Source organism: Lineus longissimus, chromosome 3 (assembly GCF_910592395.1).
Source record: "Lineus longissimus chromosome 3, tnLinLong1.2, whole genome shotgun sequence".
Lineage (NCBI taxonomy): Eukaryota > Metazoa > Nemertea > Pilidiophora > Heteronemertea > Lineidae > Lineus > Lineus longissimus.
This window is the reverse complement of record NC_088310.1, coordinates 7,686,950-7,699,514: the sequence shown is the minus strand read 5'-3', so window position 1 is coordinate 7,699,514 and position 12,565 is coordinate 7,686,950. Positions and strand designations below refer to the sequence as shown.

Genomic DNA, 12,565 nt, shown 5'->3' with positions numbered 1-12,565 from the left:
TTGACCAATGTCTTTCATTCTTAATGTACTCTTACTGACGCCAGATTTAGAACAACGTGATATTATACCGTTGGGCAAAACAGGGAAGCAATACATTTGGCGTTTTTTAATTGTTGCTAAACCGGCCTCTATATCTCTGCAAGGCTACGCGAGACATGTAAACTCGGGCATACGATGAGATGACGCCATGCGTATAAAATGTCCTTCCTTCCTGACATGTATCTTCTTTCCTTCCTTCCCTCCCATCTCCCTTCCTTCGTTATGCCATTCATTTCATTAAAGAAGTAGCTCAACCAGCTAGCTGAATGTTTCACCCATTACAAAACCCTTTTCGGTTTTGAAAGTTGTGGATTTCTGTAATGATGCCAACGTGTCAGCTGCTAATCCAAGTTCTTTTCCTCTATTTGCAGAAATGACCAGCCCTTAGCAACGAAATATCAAGGTCATCACCTCACGTGATTAGTAATGGAATGGATAAAACGAAAGAGATGCGAAATACAATAAAGAAAGTTCAAAACATGAAGCCAGGAGATAGCATCAAATACTTTTGAAATCGGCTTCACATCCAACACGTATGTCAGAAAGTGGTATATTTGTTTTAGTGCAGATACAATGTGATACAACCACCGGAAAACATCTTGACAATCGGTTCTTTAATCATGCCGCCCGAAACGATCGCTCCGTTACTCGGCCCGGTTGTTGCGAACCTTTCCGATTCACAGTCGACAGTTCAGCCATATTGGCTTGTTAATCAATCGAACGGTGATCCAACCCCGTGGTATTACCCGGATAACTCTACAAACTCCACCGGGAATAATACGTTTTTTAATAGCGACTCTGACCGAAGCATCGGCGAGATTATCGTTATATCGGTTGTGGCGGCCATCTTGGCGATCGCGACCACAGGTGGAAACCTCCTCGTGCTCATCGCTTTCAAAGTTGAAAAACAGCTTCAAACTGTCAGCAATTATTTTCTCTTGAGTTTAGCTGTGGCGGATTTGACAATCGGGATCGTGTCGATGCCACTCTATACGGTCTACTTGATGATGGGAAAGTGGCCGCTCGGGCCGATAATTTGTGATATATGGTTATCCTTGGATTATACAATGAGCAACGCATCGGTGGCTAACTTAATCGTGATCAGCATGGACCGATACCTATCTGTGACGCGCCCGCTGTCATACCGGGCCAAACGGACACCAAAGCGCGCCGGTATCATGATAACCTTAGCGTGGATTATATCAGTGTTGTTATGGACCCCTTGGATATTTGCATGGCCCTATATCGAAGGGGAGAGAACGGTCAAGGGCCATGAGTGCTACATTCAGTTTTTGGAAAGCAATCCTATTGTTACTTGTCTCACCGCAGTGGCGGCTTTCTATCTCCCCGTTACAATAATGACCATTGTTTATATGCGCATTTACCAGGAGACGCAGAAGAGGCAGAGGGAATTCGGGCACCTCCAGGCGGGGCCGTCAAAAGAGAGCAGGCGGTCGAACTACTCCAGCGAAGACGAAGGAGTCTCAAACATGAGCCAGAGGCGTAGTGAAGATTCTCCCGATGGAGAAGAACTCTTTGAAGAATTACCAGAACAGCTTCCCCAGAAGAAAACTTTGATGCAAAAAATGAATTGTTGTCGGTCGATGATCGACCGTGAGACGGACGCGCTCGAGGACTCGACGTCCAGCGACCCGCCTGCGTCCCCGATTGCGACACCGCACAGCGACTCTGCCACTCCTTACAACCGGAGTTCCCTGGCGCTCAAACGGGACCAATCATTCCCCGGGCATACTCAGAATGGTCGCCATGGCTACCGAAGAGACAGTTCAAGTGGTGTCATAATTCCTTTAATATCAGTCGATAGTAACCGGACTAATGTCACCCCGACCACTCCATCCACCGAAATCACAGGGACCGGAAGTCGCCATAGCAATCTCTCCGAATTGGAGGAGGGTCGGGCGGCTATGTACACGATCCTCATCAAACTTCCGGTACTCGGCTCAACAGGCGATTCTGATGACAATAAACCCATGATTCGTATGCTATCAGAGAGCGAGGAAGATGACGAGATTACGGAGATCAAAGAAGAGTCGTCAGAGTCTGGGGTTAGGGCGAGAGCCAAAGAGGGTGCTTCTAGTACTAGCAGTAATCCCATATCAAGACCTTGTTCTAGTGGTACCATCTCCGCATCGAACTCAGCCACGCGGCGCCTTAATCAGAACAGTGATGCAATACGCGTGGCAATGCAGGCCAAAATGGCCACCAAGTTTGCACAAAAAATGAAAAGTCAGCGCGCCCGGCGGAGACGGAAAGAGCAAAAACAGGAGAAGAAAGCTGCCAAGACTCTCAGTGCCATCTTATTCGCATTCATCATCACCTGGACACCATATAATATATTCACTGTGATAAAAGCCTTTTGTCCCGACTGCATAGGAGATACACTTTATGCTATAGGTAAGTGAAATATTTACACTTAAAAGTGTGAAGACTGTGGGTGGATCAACATCCTATTTTATACTAATATCTGGACCAAACAAACAAGAAAGTGCCGTCCTGATGAGAGATATCAATCCAGCAGGATTTAAATGGAAGTCACATTCCAATTTAAGTTCCATAATTTGCAGTCGTTTTTTATATATTCTAAGAGCTTATATTCAAGATTACCCTTGCCTCGCACAAAAACGATTGAGAAAGTTTTAGATAGTCATTAAAGAAAACACGAAAATTATAGCGAAACATGTGCGTATTTGTCTATTCCCATACGATCACGTCAATGTAAGCTGTTATCAGATATATCAAATTGCTTCATGGTCTTGCGCCTGATAAGTCAATGCAGCGGCACGGCTCAGCATCTTACACTGAATTCAAATCTCTTGATCATAAATCTAACTTAACAAAAGGGCTTTTTCCAAGACGGAATGTTGAGAGTGGTACGGTGACTGGGAAAGAACATCACATGATATTTTTTGTTTTAAATTATTCTAAGATTCTGTTAAGATTCTTATTGTTAAGATGATTAAAAGATTCTTACTGTTATAATCCTGTTAAGATTCTTACAGTTAAGATTCTGTTAAGATTCTGACTGTTATAATCCTGGTAAGATTCTGACAGTTCTAAATTCTGCATCCAGCCAACAACTCACCGAGCAATTATTCAGTCGTGTTGGTTGTTAGAAAATATTACTCTTTTAAAAGGAAAAGACCCGAAATCTAATGAGATGTCTGTTTTAGCACTGAATGAACTGGGTCATCATTTTCCGAAAAGGATCTTTTCTCATTATAATACAAAATCCTCCATTTGATCAATGATACGAATAGTGAGACGATCCTTTTAATTAAGATGATGTCGGTAGCCTTAGCGAAAAATTCTTTGAAATTCTTTTGTTAGAAAGATATTAGAATACGAATTATTTTTAACATGCGCTTCTATTTCAATTCTATTTCGTAATCTCAGTATGGTTCTGAAATCGATCCGGAGTGGTGTTATCAAATTCCAAATTGATGAAGTCGATTATTTCAGCCCTCAGGCCATGCCTGTCATTGCTATCATTAACAAAGAGACGATCAAAAGATTTCACGTGGCTTCAGAACAGAGATTGGAATCATCACCGTTTCAATGATCGTCCATCCTTCCTTCGTTGCTTTGGGCAATGACACTTTACCATGTATGGCATTTTGCTGACGATCTTTGGCATTCGTCCGAAAAGCTTTTCCGAAAGCTTATTTGACCGTGACTCTTACCAAAATACTAATTTATGACTGGTTGAATTCTGAAGGATGTCCCGGAAAAGCAGGATTGGGGCTTCTGATTGGCTAACACGTGATCAGTGAGATCTCTCTCTGTTCCTCGTGTTGGGGAGTCAAGAAATCTTGTCATCTTCGGTTTTTTGTAAAACTCAGAATATCTTCAAACCTGACACAATATTGACACCAAACCAATTCTATGAGAATTGCTTCGTCATTGTCACCTACCATCGGAAGCGATTGGCAACCCAAATATCGTCGAGCTCTCGCCGGGAGGTGCGTGGTTTTTTTCTTCACCCCTTTTCTAATATTTTCGTTCCATTTTCAGGTTATTGGTTATGTTACATCAACAGTACAGTGAATCCCATTTGCTATGCGTTATGCAATGTCAACTTCCGGCGAACATTTTATAGGCTACTCACGTGTCAAAGGAAACGGCGAAGCAGACAGTTCAACCGGGTAACAGGAAGTTCTTTCGCCACCAGGTGAAACTGGTGCAAAGTTAACCAAGCCGGGTTAAGATTTTATATTTGAGAATTCTGCCAAAGTTTGCAGTTTTTACCGTCACGGGGATTTGGAATCGCTCATTTTGGCCCGCTGCTCCCAATGAGCAGTGGTGGAGGAGTTGGTTTTGGTGGGCGGGAGGGAGGGCAGGCAGTTTTTTTGCAAAGCCAGATTTTTATGCAAGTTATTTGATCTTGTGTGAATATTGTTAGTGTTGGTTCATCGTTTGATATTTCCCGCCCATTGTGTTCGGTACTGGTGATTAGATTGGGACCCGGTCGTCTCATAGATGGCAGTACTGAGGGAAAATAGGACGATCGATCATGATCGTCTTATTTCGTCGTGATGCCATTCCTGAGACGGTCAGGTGCCTTTGTTTATGAATATGATACTTGTGATATGAATTAAGAATTTGATTCTAAAACGAGATATCGTTTTGACGTTTTTGAGATAGTGCAAAATACGCTAGATATGGCATTACAGTGTAGTTCTTATTTCGTTTTATTTCTCTTGGCCACGAAGCTTGAACAAAATATTGAACTAATGAGACATGCAATACTGGTATCTTGCAACAACAAAAATCCGTCAAATTGTGGGAAATGCATTAGCTCGATTTGGAACCAAACTTTCTTGTGAAGAATTTGAAAGGATTTTCGGAGGTATCTAAAAAGCATTTTACTCTTGACTGTACCCCTCTCGTTGTCTGCTAAGTAATTCCCCCTTTTTGTCTTGTAGTAAGCAATGCAGGATTACGTAGCCCTCACCGCATACGAAAATCGACGAAGTACGAAGAGCTGATTTATAGGAAGGAATAAGTTTGTTTCAGAAGATATCAGGAATTTGTCAGTCAATTTGAGAACTATTTCATACTTGCACTGTGATGTTGAGTTTCCCTTGTTAATATAATTGAAGGCCATATATTGTATCCTTTTGAGTTTTGCTGCCGTTTTTCCATCATAGTTATAACGAATTGTGTTAAATAACCCTAGAAATTCCTAGTTGTCGAGAGAAATCGAATACAACAATTGTCTGTTACGTCAATATTATGCCACACCTGTCGAATGTACGTCTATACCACGTGCTAAACCTTGGTCGAACATTAGTATATGTGTACGTCAAATGTGAAGCCATAAACTACGTCCAGATTTAAAGGGTTGACCTTCACCTAGGCACCACCATTTTGGCCGGAAATTCAAATCCTAAAGCAACTGGAACACTTTCAAAATGAAGCGAATCCAATTTCATGGGTGGGAGTCAGTTTCTTTTTGTTTATCAGAAAACAGACACCCCAACTCAAAATCAGCATTCACTTCATTTTGAAGGAGTTCTAATTTCTTTAGGATTTCAAGTTCCAGCCACAATGGTCATCCTTAAAAGCAGCCTCAGGCCGGCGTGCATACAAGGTAAGCGTGCTTACTGCAGTTCTGCGGTAGGGAATGACATTTTTTTGTGCGACACATACAAGAGAAGTAAACTTCTGAACGCCTCTTGATGTTGCTGTATGGAAACTTAATAAAAAATGTGACATTTTCACGCCATTTGTATCGAATCTATTTACCATTTTAGTATATTTCGAATAGAACAGAGTATTAACAATACATGTGCATGAATCATTTGCCCATCGCCTACGTAGTCAGTTATCAAAATGCAACATTTTATTGGCTAGATATCTGGAAAACAATACTCCAATGAGGGTCGGTCAGCAAATGAAATTTTATCATAATTTGCTACAAGACCTGTTCACCTCACCTATAATTCTTAAGCCGGTATCATCTAAAGTTATTCACAGTGTCATGCATCATCCATCAGGATCGCCTCATCAATAGAAAAATCATTTGTTCTCTCCGTCATCGGATACTTTGAATTGCTTAGGGTCACTTTTTCTTTTCGCACGAAAGCGTGCATCAAAGTCAACACTCTGAAAGATCTCATTTTGGCGATGTCCGTTCGTCAAAGCTTTTTTCCATGTGTTTTCAATGCCCTGATCTCGCGAGGTTAGTTAAGGGTTTACCATAGGTACCACCATTTTGGCTAGAACTTGCAATTAGAGCTCCTTTAAAACAAAGTGAATGCCCAATTAAATCTCTGGCATCTTGATCCCCAATGTATTGACATTCCTCTGCTTCCAGACAACGCGCGTCAAGAGGCAATACCGCTGGACGTTCAGTATAGTCCTCTGGAAATCAAAGAACAGGCCACGAGCCTTGAAATTGGCATTAACTTCGTTCTAATTGCTTTATGATTTCAAATTCTAACCAAAATGGTGGTACCTATGGTCAAGTCTTCACAGTTAAATCGCCATAGTTCAAAAATTCGAAGTCTGAACATCATCAGCAAATCATCTCATTCATAAGATCACTCAACTATCATTTTCACAAGTTATCATTCAGCTATCATTTTCACAAGTTATCATTATAACTGTGATGTATCTCATTTCTGAAATACATTCAATCATAAATAACGTTGGTGTTGTTCGTTTTGTCATTCACTGTGGACAGATGGCATGGCGGCCTTGCATTTCATTCATCACATATTCATGATTTAACCATCACTTCATTCATTATTATCAGCAGTAACAAACCATACCATCCATATGGGCACAATCCATGTATGGGAGAATTTCCATCCGTATTGGCGCATACATGTATGCTGATGGGCACGGTACACGCGCTTGTTCAAATTGTATCAGAAGCGGATCGGAGAATTGGGAGAAAGGAAATTAGAGGGAGAAATACCCAACTCGAATGTATGAGCACAAGTACTATTCTCGAAACATATTTCATCTCGCCAATTATGTTCACCCATATTGTCCTCCCCTGGCGACAGTATCACATTTTCTGACAACTTCACCGTCATTTCATGATGTCAGACGGGCACTCTTCATCATACTCATTCCAGCTTGACGATTCGTTACACTAAGCATACTTAATTTCTAATTGGTATTTCCCATTAGTCACATTTCTTCCAGCATCACCAAATCAATTTACCATATCTTTTTGTCTTTTATTTCTTTATTCATTCATCCAAGTTACATGATATACGCATAATATAGCAGCAATTTTGTTTCCGCTCTTCCCGTTTTATTTCGTTTGGGGAATTAGGTCATTAAGCTAAGTTTATGGACCTTAACAATATACTCTTAACATCCATTTAATTCAACTCATTGTTACATTCGTCTTCCTTCCGTATCCTCTTATCTGCTCTCAGCTTTTCATCATTTGCCATATCTTGACCGTATCATATTCTTTCATCTTCTTCATCTTCTTAACTGAAATCATCTTCTTATCCTTTATAATCATAGATCATTATTCTATTTTGCTTAATAATCGTATTCATCGTCCCAACCTTCATTCTAATTCGGCCATATCATCTACATTTATTCTTATTTTTAAATCTATTATAAAGTATTCATAAGAATTCTGCCAAATCATCTACATTTATCCATTCTCATATCTTTAGTTCAATCATCTGAGCTTACGTGACATTCTTTACTTCAATCATCTAAGCTAACCTACATTCTTCACTTCGATCACCTATAGCTAACCCACATTCTTTACTTCAATCATCTAAGCTACATGTAACCTTCATTTTTTTCTTCAATCATCTAAGCTAGCCTACATTCCACTAATGTATCATCAAAATCTCAATCATCTTTACTACCTAATCACGATTAAGCGTTACCCTATACTTTATTTTGATTCATTCTGCATTATCATCTAATTCACATTCTGCTTTGAATGCACTCCTTATTTTAATCTGCCCTTCATCTGCACCTTCTACTAAATTCTGTAGTCATTCATTGTTTTTTTCATCGGGGATTATTGTTATAAGATTTCCGAAAGATTTACCCAACGAACTCTAGTCCGGCCTGGTGTAGTATATGTGGAGTGCTCTAAGTGTGAGTGTCTCCCCTGCAAGACATCAACGTCGAGTGGTTCCTGTTGGGTCACTTGTCTCCTTATTCCATGTATATAGGGAAACAGCAAGGGAAACACTGAAATATGGAAAACGCTGACCGATGTGTCACCCGCAAAACTCTGAATGCCCTGGCTCCCATGCGAAACACGATGAATCACGACGGCAATCGTCCACCTTTACTTCATAGCTAGCTATTCATCTTATATCTTTCTATTCATCTTTTCTTTTAGATTTTACCTGTACATGTACATGTACAATCTACGTACAAGTACAGTCTCTCAACATCAAATATCAATAAAAGCTTTTTTCTTTCCAATGAAAGTGACATTTTTACATCTCATTATTCAAGCATCATATCTTTCTAGTTTTGTTATACCACCATCTTGATGAAAACATTTTTGATCGCCACATCCATGTTGCTATCATCTTCTAGACACATTCTCATCATCATCCCATAGTATGATCATTATCCTTTGCCTAGCTATCATCTCTTGAAATATCCAAATGACCTACATCACTCACTTATACCGTTCATTTAGCAATCATAACGATCTGTCCATCTCGTCCATTCATATTTCCTCTTGAAAGTCATTCACTTCGTCACAGTTCACACCATTCGGGTATAAAATCATATTCTCGTCCTCATTAGTCGATTTCATTAAATTCAGCTCATTACACTACTCCATTTTCTATCCACATCCAGTGTCCATGTAGCCACTTGACCATCCTGATGCTTACCATTACTCTTCCAAGTCCTATAATTCAATTCATATTCATTTCATCCTTCACAGTCATTTTCCATTTTCATTTCATTTTCATATTTCATTTCATTTCCTTCATTACAATTTGGAATTAAGATGTCATTCCGATGAAGTAGACTTACCGTCCGTATAGGAGGTATTCGGAATTTTATCATTTTGCGATGGAGTCAATAGCCAGGAGGCATGTTGGTCAGATGAAGTTACACGAAGTCACCGATAGGGGTCTCTCCTATCTCAGAGTACATCAAAGCAATTCACGCTTGAATAACTTTAGACATCAGAATCACATTTTGAAGATACTGCATATAGTGTTCCCTCAAGAAGGTGCAAGACTCTGCACATCACAGTTACATGGTAAACATACTGTAGAATTGTGTTCTGTGGACGTTTTCTCAAGAAGGTGTATGGCTCTGCAAATCAGAATCACATTTAAAAGATACTGCACGTGTTCTCTGGACGTTTTCTCAAGAATGTGTATGGTATTACACTTGTCATCAGCATCACATTTTGGAAATTCGTTCACATGACTTCCCTATCCATTCCATTTAAATCTTATCAATCAAACGTCACTATCCGTTATCTCATTCATTTTTATCACCAATCCATCCTTGCGAATCACCCCATCTTCACTAGAGGAAACCACTTCAGTAAGAGAAAATAACCTATATTCATCGCTCTGATTAAATTGTGGTTTTCTTCACATTGCATCTCCATCACGTATTCGTTCATTGTCATCTCTATTTCATGCTATGAAAACAATGAGCTTAAACAATCCATTACATTTCATGATAAACTTCATTTGATGCCGACTTGCGCAACTGCTAACGGAAAGAAAAAACCAAATAGACACACAAGTTACTTGAAATCGGCGATTGTTAAAGGGCGAGCATCATGAGGAAATCAGGGGTTAATGTACAAACAGGGCCGGAGAAGCGAACATCATACCCCTGATTCCCTCATAAGGCGTGATGAAAAGCATCCTTGAGATTTGCCAATGAAAAAAGTTTGCGCCTTCAAAATATCAACAGGAGGTATGATTGGTGATGGTAACAGCACGTGTCTACTTATCGAGCCTTGAAACCGAAAGGCGAATTCACCCGATTAAATCGGGGACACAGATCCAACGACTATATAGGTGTTTGAAGATGACAAAAGTTAAAAGCGCAAATTCTGAAACACGTCAGTGCACTGTGTTCTTTGTTAATTTATCACTGTATCTGTTATCAGCTTTTACATAAAAGTTTAAGGTGCTCAATCAAATAATCTGTAGTTTATAGGCAAATTGTCCATCTGTAAACATAATTATAATAGAGCTAGATTTTCCCCGTATCAGTGCACGGTATCTTTCCTTGAGACTGTTGGTTTCGACAATTAGGTATACGCCAAGACAATTGATTACCAAATTCCTCTCCTCCGAACATACATGTACGTCGGGCTTTTTGTCAACCAGAGCCTCATTTCGAGCGTAATCTGCTGCACGCTGATGGGTTTGAATTGCTTTTGAAATAAAGACAGGGCCGGATATCGGGCCGTTTCCGGATATCATAGTCTCGGTACCATTTTCTTTCTGTGAACGATAGAAGGCCAACTGAAATGTTAGTCTTTCCAAAAGGAGGCCCTGGTTGAGGAGAAGCCCGGATGTGCATATCTGGATATATGATGGTCATACCTCTTTGAGAAGAACGTTGACGTCAGGAGTTTTCTTTCACCGCTGAACTTTGGCCTGACAAAGACTGGAAAAACAGTTACCATTTGATCAAGTGAATAAAGATGAACTTTATATAATGTGATGCATAAGTCATCGCGAAGGCCAAATTCATCCACACTCTTAAAACTAAAGGTTTTTGAGCTACTGGGTGCATATCAGTATTGGCCGAAAAACCGTTAAAGATTTTTCAAAAGCTCAAAAACCTTTCTTTTTATGAGTACCAACACCCACTGTGAGCCAGCGTACCCTTTTGGGTAGACACCAGCCTGCACCTCATGGTCTTTATAGGGGCCTTCTCCTTTTAAACGTAGCCGGGATGAGGCAAGAACCTTGATGGTCCAGATGGGTCAGTAGACACTGGACATTACACTTCAATTGTGTTTAGTGAATTATCATGTATAAATTTCAATGCATTGTGAAATATGTCTTTACTGTATATTTGTACTAATGGTGAAAGCTTTTATTCGTTGTTTCTATTTGTACAAGACAATGTTTTGAAGTTTGTATACAATGTACCTAGTGGTGATATTGCAATGGCATCGTTTCCACGAAGCAATAAAAGACAAATGGAAAATATAACTTTTGTCATTTTTTCGATCGGCTAGACGCTCGGGGCATTGCGTCATCCTAAGTGTAGGATCGGTGGGCTCAGAGTCCCTGGACTCTGCTGCGCCTCGTCTGTCACCTCGGGTCGGGGCGACCACCCCGCGTGCCCTCTGACAGACTGAAGCTACGGAAAACCAATAGAGTATATAGGAAATTCCCAGTTTCTTAATAGCTGTCGTTACTGTTTGATAATATACGTCTAATAGCTACTACGCTGAAATTTGTGGGGTTGCGAAATATGCCCATTAGCTTGGCCATCCTTCTTCTACTGCGTTCAGACGTTACGTAACCTTTGTACATCCTTAGGTAGTGTGCCGCGACAAAACGGCTGTTCGCTGGAGCTCTTCGCCGGCGGTTTCCTACAGCTTAGTCTTCAGTGATTTTGGCTCCGGCCGAAAGTCTTGTCTTCTTTTCATCAGGGGACAATCCTGCAGAATGTGCCCAGGCATTTGGTCGCCAAGTCCACATTCGCAGGAAGCAGTTGTATAGAGCCATCCTCTTTTCATACATCTGCGGGTGACCAAACCGCGTCTCCCCGGTACATTTCGAATCGTATGAATCTAAATGTAAAGCACCGAGAACGAAAAAAGACAATAGAAAATCTGACAACAACGGGGGGGGAGAAGACAACCATCTGATTAAAAGACAACGGGCATACTAAAGACAAGCGTTATTTCGCTAAAAAACTACTTTGAGAACGTCTGTCTCATGCATGGTCATGAACAGCCGGTATATTTCTCACCGACAAAATGTAGGAGACAACGTCCCTCGTCCTGCTGACCGACTCCCTGTCCGCACGATATAGGCCGTCTTTGTCAGTAACTCCAAACCAACCGATGGCGAGGTCAGTGCCGAGCCCACCAGCACCTGAAGGGACTCGGGCTCCACTCAACTGCTCCCTGCTAATGCGGACTCGGCGACCGAACGCTTAGAAACACTCTGCAGGAATGTCCCCAGGTGAGAATAAGACAGGACTTTTGGCCGGAGTCGCTGAAGACGAAGGTGTGAGGAACGGCCGAAGACATGCTCCTCAATGAGTAGGTTGAGACAGCCAGAGCCAGAGCACAACCACAACGAGTGAGTTGCGACACCCAGTATCAGACCGAATCGGGTTAGCACCGCCACAATGATTGAATGGAGACAGCCAGAACTAGGTCATATCGGGCTTGGCACCTCCTCAATGAGCGAGTTGAGACCTCCAGAGCCAGAGCACAACCACAACGAGTGAGTTGCAACACCCAGTATCAGACCGAATCGGGTTAGCACCGCCACAATGATTGAATGGAGACAGCCAGAACTAGACCATATCGGGCTTGGCACCTTCT

The 12,565-nt window shown here is 41.2% G+C and overlaps 1 protein-coding gene across 5 annotated transcripts in view; it reads left to right on the top strand.

Annotated features, from left to right (window-relative positions):
- The window catches only part of LOC135485643 (muscarinic acetylcholine receptor M1-like), a 90,402-nt gene extending 83,915 nt beyond the window's left edge, over positions 1–6,487 (top strand). For 4 of the 5 annotated variants that reach the window (XM_064767921.1, XM_064767923.1, XM_064767922.1 and 1 more), the window contains 2 exons: positions 411–2,454; positions 4,072–4,372. In XM_064767921.1, the coding sequence (XP_064623991.1) occupies positions 660–2,454; positions 4,072–4,232 (1,956 nt within the window). In that variant the 5' untranslated portion in view covers positions 411–659 and the 3' untranslated portion in view covers positions 4,233–4,372. Of the gene's footprint in view, positions 1–410; positions 2,455–4,071; positions 4,373–4,982 lie in introns of those variants that run through there. The other variant, XM_064767926.1, reaches the window with a different exon arrangement.
- The last annotated feature ends 6,078 nt before the right edge of the window (positions 6,488–12,565 follow it).